Source organism: Pseudonaja textilis, chromosome 4 (assembly GCF_049901715.1).
Source record: "Pseudonaja textilis isolate UNSWEBS1 chromosome 4, rPseTex1.2, whole genome shotgun sequence".
NCBI classification, from domain to species: Eukaryota; Metazoa; Chordata; class Lepidosauria; order Squamata; family Elapidae; genus Pseudonaja; species Pseudonaja textilis.
The window spans coordinates 25,821,953-25,841,021 of NC_141993.1; the positions used below are offsets into that span (position 1 = coordinate 25,821,953).

General features: G+C 36.3%; 1 protein-coding gene across 11 annotated transcripts in view; it reads right to left on the minus strand.

Moving 5' to 3' along the window:
• The window catches only part of PLCE1 (phospholipase C epsilon 1), a 154,138-nt gene that overhangs the window by 24,906 nt on the left and 110,163 nt on the right, over positions 1–19,069 (minus strand). For 9 of the 11 annotated variants that reach the window (XM_087932426.1, XM_026710495.2, XM_087932421.1 and 6 more), the window contains 13 exons: positions 18,432–18,670; positions 17,037–17,098; positions 16,792–16,957; positions 15,012–15,119; positions 14,016–14,132; positions 12,843–13,001; positions 11,180–11,309; positions 9,463–9,504; positions 7,904–8,028; positions 6,394–6,511; positions 4,564–4,695; positions 2,517–2,804; positions 230–393 (listed from right to left, as the gene is read on the minus strand). In XM_087932426.1, coding sequence (XP_087788552.1) covers positions 230–393; positions 2,517–2,804; positions 4,564–4,695; positions 6,394–6,511; positions 7,904–8,028; positions 9,463–9,504; positions 11,180–11,309; positions 12,843–13,001; positions 14,016–14,132; positions 15,012–15,119; positions 16,792–16,957; positions 17,037–17,098; positions 18,432–18,670 — 1,850 coding nt within the window. The remainder of the gene's footprint in view (positions 1–229; positions 394–2,516; positions 2,805–4,563; positions 4,696–6,393; positions 6,512–7,903; positions 8,029–9,462; positions 9,505–11,179; positions 11,310–12,842; positions 13,002–14,015; positions 14,133–15,011; positions 15,120–16,791; positions 16,958–17,036; positions 17,099–18,431; positions 18,671–19,069) is intronic. The other 2 variants (XM_087932428.1, XM_087932427.1) reach the window with 1 other exon arrangement.

The following is a 19,069-nucleotide window of genomic DNA, read 5'->3' on the forward strand; positions in this document are numbered from 1 at the left end:
GTATTTGCTTCTGGGAAAACACCCAAGTGGAAAATTGCCACAGCCAGGAGTCCAAAGATACAATGCCTCCAACCCCCAAACATTTAAAAAAATGTTTATCTGGAAATGGTTCCTATACATATGTGGTTCTTATCACATCAATGCTGTGAAAGTTTTATGACCTCATTTGCTCCTGCACTCAGTTGTATTTTTGACTTTCGAAGAAAGATTATGGATAAGGAGCACTTACTGTCAGTGAATAAATTGCCGGTTCTATATTGTCAAAATCTCGTTCTAAAGGACAAAACTGCTGATATTTGGGGCAGTTCCTATTCCAATAAATAGGTGGCTTCAGAACATATCCACAGCCTCCATTTGCTTCAAACATTGCTGCATTCAAATGCAGGGGAAGATCTATGGATACAGCATTCAAAAATATTCCAAATTACTATGCCATGATTTGAAAATAAAACGTATTTAAACAGATCAAGAAAAATATTTCTGCAAAATTGCAACTATAAAACAAGCACATTAATCTTGATCCCTTCCAATGTGATCACTCATTTCACACACACACACACACACACACACACACACACACACAATAATAAATGGAAAATTAAAGCCAACAGATTTTATTAATCTATTTAGAAAGAATATATGTTTAATGGCCCCATGAAATTTATTATAGATCTATTCACAGGTCTATTTATTGAAAAAAAATGATTATAGTATTTATAGGAGAATTTCTTCTTGAAGAAACAAAAATAACAAAAGCTAGCTTATAACAACTTTCTCAAAACTGGTTTTTCTTCAACATTTAAATTGGTTTGAACTCCAGCATTAATTTGAGAACTTAAGACTGTCATAAAATATATAATAGTGTAAGAAGTCTGTAAACTTATAAATATATATATGTCTGTATAAACATTGTTATTTTAAAATCTCAAAAGCTTCCTTAAGGTTCAACCACCAAGTAGCATATAACAAAACTTTAAAAACACAAAAGAAAAACAAGGCTAAGAAGAGAAGTGAAAGGCTGATTTTAGAATACGAACAGATTAGTACAGGTAAAAACAATTATTTAACAACTCTTTAAAAACCAAAATCAGTACTTCACCTTAAAAATGATTGGCCAAATTAGAAGAATTTAATTAATCTGCACAGTGTCTTGATTATCCTAGCCTTTCTATCAGTTTGTATGCAAAATTGCAAACTTCTTAATTGAAAGCCATTCCTAATACTCATTTTTACCAAGATGATTCTCTTCTTTAGTAATAAGTAAGATAAAACAGTTAATAGCTGTTCAGTTGAATATATTTTTGCAAATTCAAAAGGATTTGTTTGGTGCTAATGCATGGCGATATATGCACGGCATTATATACATTTCTATGTTGAGTGATGATACAGAAATATGTTTTTCTCATAAATGTCATAGTGCTTCACTGCAACTATGGAAAATGAACTTCCCCCACTCATGATGGGCATAGAACACACATCCTAACTTGTTTCTTTAATGGTGTATTTTTCCATTGGATACTTTGGCTGCCCTCCATGCTTCCTGCCTCCCAACTCCCATTTAACACTAAGCTAGCAATAGCAAGCTTCAGAAAGCCCTCACAACAGACTTATGGAAAAATAAATTGGGCTTACAGTGCATTGAAAATAGCTCACCCGTTAGAAAACAAACTGGCAGGATTCAGCTGCAACCAAAGAAACCAACTTTTTTTCTTTCATTAAACTCAATGGTTTCTGTTTTAACTACATTGTACAGGTAGTCCGCGACTTGCAACAGTGACTTATAACCTTTTATCATAGTTACAACCTTTGCAGCACCCCCATGATCATGTGTGTCAACTCTGAAGCTGATCTGGCTGAAGCCAGGGGGAAGCAGATAGACCGGCTATCAGTCAAAACAAAAAGTTTTCTTGTGGGAACCAAGGTCATCCCAACAGATGGCAAATGAAGGAGGAGTGACCAAGCAGCCTCCCAGCTACCTTCATTGGACAATGTGATTGGTGACACCTGGGGAGGGAAATATTTGCTCTTTTAATTGGGGGAAAAATCACAGGAACCTCTAGAGTTTTTTTTCACTAGCTATGCCAATATGATGTGTCCAATAAACATGTTCTTTGAGGAAATTACCTGTTCCGAAGTTCTGCTTTTGGCAGATGCGTTACTCAGAACGCTGACAGTATGATCAAAATTCAGATCCTTGGCAAATGGTTCATATTTATGACCATTGCTGGGTCCCAAGGTCATGTGATCGCTCTTTGTGATTTTTCTGACAAGCAAAGTCAATGGGGAAGGCAAATTCGCTTAACAACCAGGTTACTAACTTATCAGCTGAAGTGATTTCCTTACCAACTGAGGCAAGAAAGGTCATAATTTGGGGCAAAACTCAGTTAACAAACATCTTGCTTAACAACAGAAATTTTGGGCTCCGTTGTGATCGTAAGTCAAGGACTACCTGTACAATCATGTAAACCCAGAATACACTTCATAACAAATCTAGGAAGAATCAAGAGTGCCCATACCATCCGTTTGGTAGTTCAGTGCCACTAGCTGTACTCCATGGAGCCAGAAGAGAAGTGGGTGAGGATTGGATGAGTCGATGCGGGTAGCAGCTGGATAGGTTCTCAGCAGCTGGCAGGTGGTATGCTGTATCAGTTTCTGAGAATATCGCCTGCACAAACGCTTGGCGGCGTTTTCATTCAAGGAGGAAATGTGGTAACACCTTGGTGTCCTTATTATGGAACTCAGGGAAGTTGTGGGAAGAGGTGAAGAAGTTTCTTCCAAGGTCTGTCGTATGCTATCAGAGGTTCCTAGAAAATAAATGATACTTTCAAATGACGTTTTCCAAATTTTAAGTTATGACATTTATCTGTGTTACCCTCATCTAGAAAAATATATGAATAGGAAATAAATGCATCAGTCTTAAAAATCATGATTATAACCCAAAGCATAATTGGCAGGAGAGTGAGAAATTCTTGTGTGTCATCACCATTTTTCTTGAAAACTTTTCTCCCCAAAGGAAACATTTTAAGAAATAGAATTATAGCTTAACTCTTCAGAAATGATAAATGCTACAGAATATATTTAAAAACCATATCCAACCTTATGCATTTTCTATTCTTAAATATTTGTGTTTCAATTAATCTGATTTGTGGCTGATTTATGATCTCATAAATTAAAAGCAGGCCTATATAATCATACATTTTAACAGCTAATAAAGAATGAATGCTGGCACATACACAAATCCCATTGTAATTAACACTTTAAAATGTATAAATTTAATTTAAAAAACAGAAAACAAATATTATCATATCCTTTTCCTTTCCTTCCTTTGGAGCAACTCTACACGCCAATATACCTTAACTGCTACCACACATCATTATATTAAGCTTCCTCCTTAACTACGGCAAGTATTAGATCAGAAAACATTATTTGATTATACAGGAAGGAAACAAAAAGGAAATCCAAGCAACAGTTTTTACCAATCTCTTATGGCTAAAAGACTGGCATAGTTTTATAAGCATTTTGGCTCCCTCTTGGAAATTAAATATTTCTAACTGCACTGTCATTTCCTTACAAATAATAACTTTACATAGAACTAGATTTCCCCCCTCCAATATTACCATTCCATTTATGAAAAGATTCTTAGAAATTTAAAGTAAATAGAGACAACATCTGTTTAATTTATTCCATATTGCATTTTCACTGTCATATTCTCAGAATCAATCCTATTTAAGTAACTGCCACTACTGCTTTTTAAGAACAGCACATTTGTCTTTAGTTTATAAAACGTTTTTATAAGAAAACTTTCTTTGCCTGGAAAGACAGCTTTAAGGTGCTGGCCTATAAACTAAGAGACTGTGAGTTCTAGTGTCAGTTTTGGTGTGAAAGCTGGTTGAGTGACCTTGGGCCAGTTACTCAGCCCAACTCACATCCCACTGTTGTTGTGGGGGAAATAGGAAGAGAAAGGAATATTAGATATGTTTGCTGCCTTCTTATAAAAATAACAATGGCGGGGATGCAAATTAAAAATAATCATACAGATATTTCCAGTGAGTGTGGTGGCCTAGAGGTGGAACTCTCGCCTCACAATTGGGAGGCTGCGAGTTTGATCCTAAGTAGAGGCAGATATTTCACTCTCTCTGGACACACTGAGATTATATCTGATGAAAAAGGGATTATGGGGTCCTTAAAAGATGAAGATACTGATATTTCCAGTGGCCCAATACAGAGGTCTAATTCCAGTTTGTTAAATATATATGGAGAATTTCAATCATCCAGGTCATGGTTGTTCCAAAGGTGCTTTTTTTTCCCAAAAGGTTAAAAGAGAAAGTCCAGTTGCCTTTTGAAAAGGAAAAAGAAAAAAAGGCACCTTTGGGACTTCCAGTTGGTTAATTTGTAGGAGATTACTTCTAATCTTATACCAGGTCTACTGCTGATGAAGAATCCTTCCATAATATGAGCACTGCCCATACAGAGTCACACATTTAATTTATAACATGCCATTGAGGTATGTGTGTTGAGTTTTGGAGCCTTCTGTGGAAATTGATCAAGGGATTCAGACAGTACCTTTTCCAGGTGCTTTTCCAAGTATGGTTGGCTCTCCTGGGCTCAGTCTCCCTGGACCGTTGCCAAAAATGGACTTCCGGCTCTTTCTTTCCTTCCCTCGGCTAGAACCAGATGGATTTAGAGTTGACAAGCCTTTTCCCATAAAAATATAATAAACAGACGGGGGAAAATGAGACTGGACACGTTTCTAACATTTGTCAGCTTTTGAAACTTTCAACATCTTCCTGAGTTCTGTCAGTTTATACACTGAAAGGGCCATATGGGCTCTTAATGATTTATCAACTGCTCTGCTACGGTAATTAGTGCATTGGTTATGCTTTGTTTCAGAAATGTTATGGCTTGTACTGTAACTTCCATTTGGGGATTTCTGCTTGAGAAACTGCATTATTTACATCCTCACACCCCTCTTTGATAAATAACATCAAAACCAAACTCTGTAAGGTTGGGAAATTCTCTAGAACAAAAATGGCAAAGATTTAATTCGGAGAAAGTACTGGGAAATTGATCCAAATTGATCCTAGCACAACTGAAAATGTCTTTTTGCTCATAAGGAAGCTTTTCAGTGCAAAGATATAAAATACCTTTATGTATCAGATTTATTTAAATTGCAAGATTACTGAGCAAAATTCCAAATGGTTTCTTCATTCTTCCTATTTCCCAGTGAATTACTCCGTTCTAGGTCACAAACATAAGCTTGACATATTGTGTCGTAACTGACTGTAAATAATTTTGGGAGGATCAACTTCTCCAAGGAAAACAAGATGACAAAAATGAAACAGGTAGAAAAACTTTTTATAAGTTAGTAGAATATCCTAAGCAGCATTTTAAAATCTACTGCATTACTGAAATACAAAATAATCCTCATTTCAATACACAGCATTATTAGATCAGTCATCTTTTCTTTAAAACTTCTACAATGTTATTTTATTCTTGCCATAGGCCCTTTTTCCCGCTTCCCACCTCATCCGTTATGGAATGCCTGATGGTCCATTTACTGCAAGTTGTCTATTCTTACCCTGCTCCAATTTCCTGTTTGTATTCCTATCCCAACATAACCCCATTTTTTAGCTCACTTGTTGGACTGCAGCCAAATTTCTACTGAAAGGAAGACTTGTCTGTGGTACATATTTGTACATGAACTGGGGGGTAGAAAGTGGAAAAAGCAATGCCTAGAAAGATTGCTTCTTGGAACGGAAGAGAGAGAAAGATGAAGAAAGAAAAAGAAAGAAAGGGAGAGAAGGAAGGAAGGAAGTAAGAAAAGGGAGGAGGAGAAGGAGGGGATCATCTTTGAAAAACCTGGCAGGCCTAATTTCCCACAGAATTACCCTGTTTCTCCAACAATACGGCCTCCCCCAATAGGAAGTCCCAGCATGTTTTATGGGCATGAAATGAACTTAAGCCCCTTCCCTCAAATTAAGGCTTATATTAAAACATGCGAAATGGGGGGGAATGGTGGTGGGGGGCTTGCCATTAGGAAGTACTTTTGTTGCACACCTGGATATGGTGCTGCCTGCGTTGACCCCGATACGAAGTGCCCCACCAACGCCGAGGTCAACATCCAAGCTGTCGCCGCCCGCCCGCCCGAAGATGCAAGGGAATTAAGTCACTCCTGAAAAGACGACCTAGCCATTTTTTCGGGGCTCAAAAAAAAAAAAAGACCCGGCCTTATTATATGAGAAACACAGTAGAACTGAAACTTACTCCTTGTTCAAAAAAACAAGAGTTGAACTCTAATAGTCCCATCATACAAAATCAAACTTTTTTTAAAAAAAAAAAAGCCTCAAAATTGATGCAAATGAAGTAAAAAGGCAGTCAGGATAACGGACTTACCAGGGAATTTCACAGCCTGACAGTAGATGACAAGATCGGAGAGTTCTGGTGCTATTTGTCTACTTTCTTTTTTATTTTGGAAAAGATAAAATTCTTCACTCAGTTCCATATCATAAACCTACATCAAATCAAATAAACTCACATTATAGTCATAGATCAGCATAAGGTCTTGGGATACAGACATTTCAAAGAAGCAGAAACATTTTAAAACAATCTATCTATCCAGTGGTGGCATTCTACCAGTTTTCCTACCGGTACAGTGATCGTGCACTTCGCGTGTGCACCTAATGCATGCAGCCAGCATCCCAAACACCAGCTAAGGCTCTGCTGCACCAATCAGCTGAGTGGATAAAGAACAGAAAAGTGCAGGGGTGGGTGGGGGCCCTGATACCGCGCTTTTCTGTTCTTTCTCCTCTCAGCTGATCGTTTGAGGGTTTTTTTTTACTACTGGTTGGACCGAACTGGTAGCAATTTTTGCTACGGGTTCGAGAGAACTGGGCCAAACCAGTAGCATTTCACCACTCTATCTATCTATCTATCTATCTATCTATCTATCTATCTGAATAAAAGATGAAAATCTAAAAGCTAGAAGATACAAAATATACTTATATTTCAGACACATACAAATTTATTATATACTGTGTACACATGTACACACATATATTATATACTGAATACATACATATTCACATACACACTGAATACATAGATATTCACATACACACACATATTAAAAATAAAAAAATAAAGCCTGAGATTCTGAAAAGACAAGGTAGAAACATCACCTGGGTACAGAAGAGTATAAAAAGTTAACATGTGGCAGACCATATTTATCAAATTATAAAGCACCCTAATGTGACAAACTAGGTGCACACCAAATTTAGTTTATTAAATTGATCCCCAAGTAGGAGATACAAGTCATCACCCCCCAAATTTTGAGTGCAGCTGCAACCCACTTTTGAGTTCGATTGATCAAAAGGGATTTAATGCAAATTTAATGCAACTAATTTGGGTTAAAGATTAACCAGCAGCAACAAAAGCCTGAGAATCAAGCAAGGAGATCAAAAGTGCAAGTTTATGCATAATATCTGAGAACCTTGGAACTCTAAAATTGGACGTTTGGAGTTCACTTCTAGAATCTATGGTTACCGTTTTACATCTTGAAACATTCTTTATTAAGGGTAACTAGAAATAATGGCAGGTCAAAATATTTAAATTTGCTTCTAAATGGGACAAACTGTGAAAAAAATACATCACAAATAAAAAGAGGGCTTTATATATTATGATGAAAATATCACAACTAGACATTTTTCCCATGTTTTATTTTAACTACTTTACCTCTGTGTTGAAAATTTAAGAATATAAATAACCATATTACAGAACTCACAGTTGTTTGCTAATCACAAAAGTTATAATTTACAGTATTGACTTATCTTTAAAAAGCTTTTTTTTAAAAAGAGCAGTTTCTTAATAAATCCCAGCTCCCACCAAGGAAAAAGCTAAATACTACCTTTCCTTTAGCATTGCACACAGTGCTATCAGCCTTCTTAATTCTCTTGGCGCTTTCTTCACCAAATTCAAACTGAAGCTTATCAATGGTTAATTTATTCTCAGGTCGGTCTTCCAAAATGTTATCTGGAAAGCAAGTAATATCTGATTGAAGTTTCTGAAAGGGAAATTTTTATTTCAAGTGAATGTTATAGGATGATATTATCTGAATAGAGATTAACCAGCCAAATAATGTTTCTTTTCCTAATACTCTTCTGTTGAGTCAGAATAATATCCTATTCTAATCGAGTTCAGCAACAAATATTTCCTTAAAGAAAGAAAGCAGATTTTTCCAGTTTTATATCTGTACATTACAAGTAGTCCTTAACTTATGGCCACAATTGAGCCCAAAATATCTGTTGTTAGGTTAGATATTTATTAAATGAGTTTTGCCCCATTTTACAACCATTCTTGCCACATTTGTTAAGTGAATCACTGCAGTTGTTAAGTTAGCAACATGGTTATTAATTGAACCCTGCTTCTTAATTGACTTTGCTTGCCAGAACGTTGCAAAAGGGGATCACATGACCTTGGGACACAGCAACGGTCATAAGTATGAAACAGTTGCCAAGTACCTGAATTTTGATGGTACATGATCATGGGGAAAGCTGGGGCTTATAAAGTATTTTTAGGGGTAAATGTGAAAAAATGGTCATAAGTTTTCAGTGCCATTGTAACTTTGAAATGTCACTAAATGAACTGTATTCCAGGACTACTTGTAACACATTATAAATTATTATAAATTACTGTGTATGGGCAAAAGCAATCTGATGCAATTTTCCAAAAATGTAAAAGTTTTAAATACTTGTTGCACAGCACTCTTGTTGCACATACTCAAGCAGGTGCCTGACAAGGAACTGAGGTGCTTATTCACACACACACACACACACACACACACACACACACACACACACACACACACAGTCATCTTTGAAATTCAGCTGCTACATATAAATGGAAGGGGGTGGAGGAGTTGAAAAGTTCAAGGTTATTCTGTATGTCATACTAAGAAATTCCAGTTGCAGTTAATTGGCTCTCGTGATTTATGAAGTGTAGAAGTGGGAGGAGAGAAGGTGGATTCTGTGTAACGCTCGAAAATACTTTCACTTTGGGAAATTGCTTTAGACATACCAGATCTGTTCCTAAATAAATCAATTGGAGAGAATATGTCTCGGAGTGATTGATATCATGGATATTTTCTGGATGCCTTATACACACACACACACACACTCACTCATTCTTTCGTTTGTTCGTTCATTCCCTTTCTCAAATAACAAATTGTATTGCATACTTTAAATCATATAGGTGCCTAAAAATCTATTTCACCCTCAACATGTATGAATAAGAAAAAGTGTCATATCTGCAAATACTATAAGCTCCAAAGCAGGAAAAGAAAATTAAGGAAACATATAGTTGAATTTAACTAGTAAGTGAAAATGCATTCAAAGCACGCATTCTAAATTGCTCGGAAATGCAATGATGTCATTCATGCAGTTAAAATGTTTGATCGAGGGGTTTTACCTTCCTGGCTGTTAGCAGCAGGAGAAGCATTAAGGACATCAGCTATGAAAACAGTCAGAAAAGAAATAAACGTAAAGGGAATTGACAGATAAATGAACATAACATTCAAGACTCATTGGAATTATCATGTTGACGCAAACACTTAAGAGAATTGCTTCAGGGAAACCTTAGTAGAAATATTTTATAAAAGAGAACACAAAAGCAAGCAATTCGCCTTTGTATCCAAAGTTGTTGGAAAATTAGAGAAAAACTGACTTCTTAGTATGAGTATTTAGCAAAGGTGGGAATCAGGTAAGAGATTAAGACAACAGTCTTGTACACACTTTCATGACAATGACTGCAATGGAGCTTATTTCCCTGTAAAAAGCATAGAGATTGCGATGTTAATTTATCAGACAGGTAATTTCATCATATTAGCTAACGGAAGAGTCTACCTGAGATGAATCAGCAGATTTTTTGCATCATGCAAGAAAATAACCAACAACATATTAATATTTGCTTTCATAACTCATTAGTTATATTGTATATTGTACATTCTAATTTAACTTGTTTAATTATATTCAACCAAATCGACTCCCAATGAGGTGTAAGATAGGCAGTAAGCCTGTCTAAGCATTGAGCTACTCTGCATGGCAGAACGTTTAAATTAGAAATGACTGTTAGTTTTGTTTTACTCATAGGATACCTTTTGTGATTTTTGTTCACTTTCTTGTCATTATCATTTGTTCCCTGCCTTGTCATTATCATTAAAGCCCTCCGTGTAAAATACATGAATGTCTGAAAATGTTAAACTGAAGAGCTTTCAATAGTAAAGATTTAATTAAGATTTAGATGAACTGCATGAGGTCTGACATTTCATACCATTATTTTCCCTGTACTTTACACAAAGTATCTCTATTACCAGAAGCAGATATTAGGAAATGCTTTAAATCACTCCACTTGAACCAGAAAATTTCTATGAATTACAGAAATTTGACTGATTAATTTCAAAAAGATAAGTTGGGTTAGTCCGTAACTTACGAGACAAGTAGAAAACCCTGGAATGTGTGCTAGGTGGAAGGGTTTTTTTTAAATCTATAATGTTGCCAGGAAAATTATAGAGGTATCCATGAAGTCAACAATTCAGCTTGACTTAAAAGATTTGCATTCACTGTATCAGAACATGCCAGTCCCGGGAAGGGGGTGGCTGAAGAGATTCTATGGATTATGGTCAGCCAGATTGATGTTGAAATTAGTTTTGGCACTTTTGTCTACCTAGCAAGTCATTCCAAGAACCTGGATTACTACTACTACTACTACTACTACTACTACTACTACTACTACTACTACTACTGATTGTATTGAGAAATTGTACTGCATTTTGGAATGGTGCGGTGGCCTACAGGTAGAACTCTCGCCTCACAATCAGGAGGCTGTGAGTTCGATCCTAAGTAGAGGCAGATATTTCTCTCTCTGGGCACAATGAGGATATACCTGCATTGGTGACAGGAAGGGCATCCAGACATTAAACACTCTGCTAGCTCCATTCAGTTGCCCAGACTACATCCCGCCAGGGATTATGGGGGTGTTAAAAGATGATGATGACTGTACTGTATTTTAACATAGGTTTATTTTATTTGTTCCTTGACCCAGGAATTTCAAGAATAGCTATAACCAAAACTGTAAACTTGTCATAAATCTGAAAAATGCAGCATTACACGCAAGTGTGTTCATTTACCATCAGACAAGGACTCATAGTCATAATCATATTCATCTTCTTCATCCTCTTCTTCTTCGTTAGCAGTGGAAAGATTTCCCACATGGCTACCATTGGTTGCCTGAGCCTGTATGTATGCCAGCTGATGAGCCTGCAGCATCAAATCAGATTTTTAAAATGAGACAGAATATACCGTTAGAAAGTAGCAACAAGTCCTCTATCTTCATCCTCCACCCCCTAGTTTTATGCCATCTTTTTATACCCTCATTTATCCATGGAAATCCACACCACCCCGTAATTCCTCCTGCATTATTCTTTCCACTGAGCTATCAATAAGGTCTTACTAGACAAATAGGTCTCCATCCACTTGGAATAACATTTAAATTTATTTAACAGAGGAGGTCAGCTGCAGAAATATTGGTTCTGTGGTGGCACAGTGGTTAGAATGCAATATTGCAGGCTAACTCTGCCCACTGTCAGCGGTTTGATCTTCACCAGCTCAAGGTTGACTCAGCTTTCCATCCTTCCAAAGTTGGTAAAATGAGGACTCAGATTGTTGGGGGCAATATGCTGACTCTGTAAACTGCTTAGAGGGGGCTGTGAAGCATTGTGAAGCGGTATATAAGTCTAAATGCTATTGCTATTCCACGCAGAGACTAGCTGTCTTTAATGTCATGAATGTAAGCCATTTATACAGCCTGAATTTTTTACTGCAGCACTAAACACATTTTTTTTTCCTCATTGAAGGAACACAAGAACAAAACATTCCATGCCAAGATGTAAACTACAAAAAACCACCCTTCTCCCTTTGGTCATCTATATATTCCAATCGTCACACAAAATAATCTTCATTACGTAAGATATGCATTTGCATTGATCACTGGCTATACTTAGCACTATGTGGTTTGATATACTTTTCATCCACCTTAACTTAAAGTTTTGTCTTTGTTTTCAACGAGCAACATTTTATTAAGTCACAAAGCTCAGATCTGTAGCCCATCCAAGTTTGTTTAAACCATTTTCTTACATTGTGGCTTTAAGATACTTTCTTTGGAACGGATAGTTAAAATTAATCACAGTTTGTTAAGTTTAGATATGTCAAGTTGTGGCTGCTCAGTGGAAAAGCTTTTAAAATCTTCCTCTCAGCTACACCAAACAAGGAAGGGGTTGTTCTACTTTTTCAGAATCTTTGCAGAGGTGGCATTTGGTGCCTGATGCTGTTTTCTCAATGCTGGTTTGAATGTATTTGTTCTTTTACAGCCAGAATTAGCCACTCTGTCTCTTTCTTCAATGTTCCTGCTCTTATCCATTGCCAGGTCTTGTTGTGATCTGCTTTGCCTGCTATTTTTTTTAATGTATTGGCCACACAATAGTTTGTCTTGCGATGTCTCTTTTCTATACTTCATTTGGTCTTTATTGCAGCACATTTGATCTCTTCAGTACTCAGGAAACCTTCATGGTGTATTAGCTTCAAAACAACTTCTTCACTGCCTTTCAAATATCCTTCCAATGGTTTTTCTTTTTCTTCAAATGATTATTATTATGGCTGGTCCAGTCAGCCAGATGTTTAGACTGGATTTTCCACCTATCATGCCCTTCTCAACCGTCTTTTATTCTTTAAATTCAAATTTTATTCTTAAAACATTGCAGTGGCTCAAAATGAAGTGTGTGTAGTCAATCTTACCTTTTGTTTTAATATATCCACTGGAGTTTGATGTGCTTTGAGCTTCTTATTTTTAAGCAGAATCTTTCTTCTTAATTGATGGGGAGAAGGTAGCAATGGGTCATCAGAAAAATCACTTTCAAATAAAAATTTAGTTACCAGTTTATCTCCAAATGTATTCTGGAATATCAACATAATAAAAGATATTAGTTATGAATGATGATATTAATCTCCCTTCAAACAATCCAATTTTGATTTTAATAAACCAGGATATGTACAAGCTTTATATACCTGCATTCAGTTCCTTTATTGCTTTATTATTTATTTATTTATTATGAAATCTATTTGCCATCCTTTTCATATTCAATTACTCATTGCTATAGAGTTAGGATTCTGCAGTTAATATGCTATGATTATTTCTATAAAGTTTATTATGAAAATGGATATGCTCTGAGTAGCATACAACATTAATATAATGAGATTAAAAATACAAATCAATTCATCCAATTATAATTAATTGAACCGACTGAGACAAAATAATTTGTGGCTTCCTGAAAATGCAGTAAGGAAGGTTTTGTTTCTGTCAAAAAAACCCACAAACAATTATTATTATTAGCTTCCTAGCAAGCAAAATTGCAAAAAGATAAAGGTAAAGGTCTCTCCTTTTCAGATGTGCCTGACTCTTGAGGGCGGTGCTCATCTCCGTTTCTTATCCCAGGGAGACAGCACTGTCTGAAAACATTTCGGTGGTTATGTGGCCAGCACAGAACACTGTTACCTTCTCAGTTAGGTGGTACCTATTTATATACTTGCATTTGCATGCTTTCGAACTGCTAGGTGAACAGGAGCTGGAGCAAGTAATGGGAACTCACCCCATGACACATACTCCGGTCTTAAACTTGGGCTGTTCGCTTTCCAGCTGACAAGCTCAGTGTCTTTAACTGCTAAGCCATCATGACATTTAAAGCTATGTTTTAAAAGTTAATTTTAAATCCTCTTATCGGGAAGCTATTATTCATAGTATCCTTGTTAGGATACAGTAAAAAAAAAAAATTAACTTAAATTTCTAACTTACTTGCTAATATAAAAATAGAAACAGAGTAGGAGAAAAGGAATTATATGTATGTATGTATTAATGATTATGTTAATAGCTTGGCTTGTTAAATCTGATGTGAATATAGTCTTGTAACCCACCTTGAAAATGTCAGCCATCTTTCGTTGCTGTGGCAAAGAACAATGATTCTCAATAGATATAATGACTGGCATATCTGAAGTGATGAAAGCATTACGATCAATAGCTTCAACTACTTCCTGTCATAATAAAAAAAACCAATCAGAATTACAGCATTTCCCCGATCACTGTTAACATGCACAATACTTTGTCCCACAAATTACTAAGGGAAATCTTAGAACGCTGACTCTAAACCAAAAGAGGAATGCAAAGTTTAGGGAAACTTAAATTTGTTTGAAAGTCTTCTGATTAAAAGCGGAGTCATAATCACAATTTCAACACTTTTGATCTCATATACCTCAAGGTGGTTAGTATAGTCAGCTATATACTCTTCTGTCAATTAGCATAGAATATAATTCTTTATTGGCCAAGTGTGACTGGACACCCAAGGAATTTGTCTCCTGTGCTAACGCTTTAAGCTTAAAATCGAAGAGCATAAGCTCTCAGTGTACATAAAAAAACACATTCATCAAGAATCATAGTGATATGTCATAGGATACTAAATAAGCAATCAAAATCATAATAGGAAACTAAATTAAGCAATATAATTGCAAAGATGCAAGCAACAAGGTTACAGTCATAAGTAGAAGGAGATGGGTAATAGGAAGGATGAGAAGAAGAATAGTAATACAGTCTTAGTAAATAGTTTGACAGTGTTGTGGGAATTACAAGAGTGATGGCATGCGGGGGGAAACTGTCCTTGTGTCTAGTTGTTCTGGTGTGCAATGCCCTATAGCATCATTTTGAGGGTAGAAGTTGAAACAATTTATGTCCAGGATGTGAGAGGTCTGTAGATAAGTTGGTGGCAATCGTTTTTTCTGCAGTTCTAATTATCCATTGAAGTCTGTGTCTGTCTTGTTTGGTTGCAGAACCAAACCAAACAGTTATAGAGATGCAGATGAATAAAATAAATGCAATCAATTTATGTTATGGAAGATGCTATTATAAACTGCATATACCTTAAAGGCTATCTTGGTAGTGAGTGTATGTCCATGATAAATTACAGGCATGCTGTCATCACCATCCCAGCAATCTAATTCCACACTCCGACAACCTTGTAATAAAATCTGTAATAGAGGAAAGCATGATAATGTATTGATCCTATAACAGTGTTTCTCAATCTTAGCAATTCGAAGATGTGTGGACTTCAACTCCCAGAATTCCTCAACCAGCATTATTGTGTTTTCTGAACAAAAGAAGCTGTCAAAAATACAACAGGGACATAGTTATTCCTTTTTTTAAACTGATGCAGAATTTCTTTTACTGTAACATTCAAAACATTCACCTTTTCATAGGCCTCAGCAAAAATTTCCCATTACAGATCCTGGTTTGCACATAAACAAAATGTAAATCAGATACAGATTAAGTTTTGTGAACATCTTCTATCTTAGAAACAAATTCACTTATTATAGATGTTAAGTACAGCTGGAAAAATAAATATGGAAATTAACTTTGGTTTGGAATGCATGGATCTTCTTTTGGCATGCACATCGTGAATGTTTCCAAATGAAATTTTATATCAGGCAAATGTTTGTCTCTTTTATCCAAAATGGACTGAGGATCTAGCTGTCTCCCCAGAACTACTTCCATCTTTTATTTTAGGACAAAAATCAATTAATGGGAGAGAGAAAAAGAAAGAGAGAATCATTATGCAATGTCATTTGATTGATAGTTCTAAAAACTGTTATGGATTAATCCTCGATTTATTATCGTAACTGACCCTGGTCATAAATTGTGGCGATTGTAAAACGAGTTACAAGGTGGCGCATATCTGATTTTACAAGCTTTTTAGAAGTGGTCATTAAGCAAATGCTGTGGTCATTAAGCAAACATCACAGTTTTTAAGACTATGGTTGTTAAATTAGTACTTTCACCAATTGGATTTTTTTTTTTTTTGGTGGGAAACTGGAAATGAATCCTGGAAACCAGAAAAACCTGCCAAAAATTGCTGTCCTGTGACCACGGGACACTGCAAATGGCTGTAAACGTGAACTGATTGCCAAATGCCCAAAACACAACCACATGACAATGGGGGAGACGTGGCAGTCCAGAACTTCGAGAACAGGTCATAAAAGTAGATCGTCATAACTTTGAATAGTAAGTGACCGGTCGTTCACCGAGAGCTACCCTTACTCTGGAAGTATCCATTGCAGCTGAACCAGGAAGCATTTCATTCAATGCCAACAAAGTCTTTATTAATATCTACATATAATATATAAGTTCTTTTAACTTTAACTTTGGACCTTCACTATGCACCTAAATCAAGCTGAATCTCCTGAAAGTGTGTTTTCATGTGGGTCACTTGCTTGGAAAGTATGTCAAAAATATTATATAATATTCTTAGGAGCCACATTCTCTTGAGTAATAATTTTGATACAAACTCATCATCTTTTCAGCACAAGTTACATTATTCTGAATGATGCCTTGACATCTAAACGAAACAACATATTAGCTCAGTCTTTCCTGTGGGAAAGTCTAATTTTAGCAGTTTAGATCAGACTGGCTAGTGTCTAAATTCTATGACTCTCAAATGAAAACTCAGAACAAAGCATAAATATATAAATATAAAAAAAGCATCTGAGCACAACTGTGCATACAAACCACTTTCCCACACATCTTTTTTTCCTACGTTTTACAAGCCACGACTAGGAACATGTCAAAGGTCTTGCTTCTTTGACTTTACAAATAAATAAACCAATACTTTTAGAAAAAAGGAGGCAGCAGATTGACTTTGTATACCTGGCTGTAAAGTTCTACTGAAGATTCTCCTTTCAGCTGATGCCCCGTGAGATATGTATTGTGTGAAGATTCGATGTAATAATATGACAATGGAAACTGCAAATCTTCTATGTTCTCTTGAGATTCATTATTCATGCAGGCAAAATTATCTTTATCCATCAGAAACCTAAGATACAGATGTTTAAAATTCATAACAGTTGCAAAAAGCGTCTAGACTGTACGTCAGAATATCCAAAGATAATTACCGTGTGAATCCTTCAAATGACATTAGCCCCTGCTGATACATACTGATGCTTGGCTCAAACTTCTGTAATGGTAGAAAGAGAAAAGGTGAAAATTAACAAATGTAACAAATATCCATTTTTACTCAGTTTTTACATATAAATAAATATAATACACAATTGGCATAGCTAACTAGATATGATAATGGTAGATATGAGTTTTCAAATGAGGCTGTATGTTAACATGGCATTTAAAAAGGAAAGGCAGCACTGGACATAAACGTCATAAAAGTGAAAAAGCAGAGACTGAAAGAGAAACAATACAACTCTCATTTATCAATTTTCAACCATGCAGAGATCAATATCTCCCATTCCCACAAAATTCATCTTAGTCATTTCTGGCCTTCAAACCTAGCTAGAAGAAAACTAAGACAGGAGAGGGTGCACAGTAAACAAGGAATTAGTATTACATTTTTGTACATCACTACTTTTACATTTTTGTACATTGCTACCTTTAGTCCCCTGTACATTCTGTTAACCTACTTCCATGCTATCAAGTGATATGAACACTGGAAGGAGGCTGGTGTTAGGTGCCTTCAAGGCAATTTTGACTCCATGCAACTAGGGGGCTTGGTGGCGCAATAGTTGGAATGCAGTATTGCAGGCTTCTCACCGGCTGAAGGTTGACTCAGCCTTATATCCTTCTGAGGTCAGTAAAATGAGGACCCAGATTGTTGGGGGAAATATGCTGACTCTGTAAACAGCTTAGAGAGGGCTGTGAAGCCTATGAAGTGGTATATAAGTCTACGTGCTATTGCTACATGGATGAGTTCTGGAAGGTTTATGGCCATGTTTTCATGAATGGTTTGCCACTGCCTTCCTCCAGGGTCTGAGAGAGCGTGACTAGCCCTAAATCATTCTGCTGGTTTCCATACCAGTTAAAATATTAAAAAGACTAGAAAGTTGATGTGTTAACTGACTCTCGTTTAGTCAAACTTCATTTGCTGTGCCTTTGAAGCACAAGGTGTCGTCCTATAGAGGGAGTCAAGAAGAGGGAGTCAAGCTATTCTCACCTGACACCAGGACAAGAAGCAATGGGTGGAAACTAATCAAGGAGAGAAGCAACTTAGAACTAAGGAGACATTTCCTTGCCTCCAGAAGTTGCGAATGCTCCAACACTGGAAGTTTTTAAACAGATGTTGGATAACCACTTGTCTGAAATGGTGTAGGGTTTCCTGTCCAAGCAGGGGGTTGGACTAGAAGACTTCCAAGATCCCTTTCAACTCTGTTATTCCATCCCATCCCATCCCATCCCATTCTATTCTATAGAGAGTATTATGGAAGGCTTAAAAAGCAATGTGAAACTATGAAGAGAATATTAACCAAATAGCTGCACTCTAAAACGTCTGCCTTACCTACCTGAATAATACTGAGGATTTCATCGTAAGTATAGTGCTCTCCTTGGCAATTGACTAAGAAATCATTTAGTTGCTGTATTCCCACACCAAATACTCCCAAAGATGTGCTCTCTACTCCAGTGCCATTAGTAACAATGCTTGCGGCAGCAATAGCAGCTGATATTTGTCGCTGGTTGTCTGATAACTGCTGCCTATTCTTAATGAACAAGCCCAAATCTGATATGTTCCTCGTTAATAAATCTGAAAGATTAAAAACACATTCAGAAAATTCATAGAATAATTAAGTCTTTTTTCCCGAAAATTTCGAAATAGTCAATGATATGTGGAGAATATTTTGCTGAATCCGTGATTTGAAGAAAATTACTGAATCTGTGATTTACATGATTTGGAAATGTAGTAGTAATACTGAAATGTTATAATGTAATTTACCCCTCAATGCATTGCTCTACACTATATAAAAAAGAAACAGCTGGCCAACAAGAGTACATAATTATTACAGATAATTATCATTGAATGGCTGCTTGTTCAGTGGCTGTTCAAAGTTACAATGGCACTGAGCAAGGGGGATTTATGATGACTCCTCCCAACTGCAGTCACAGCAGTGTTCCCATTTATTTATTTTTATTTTATTTGTCAGTC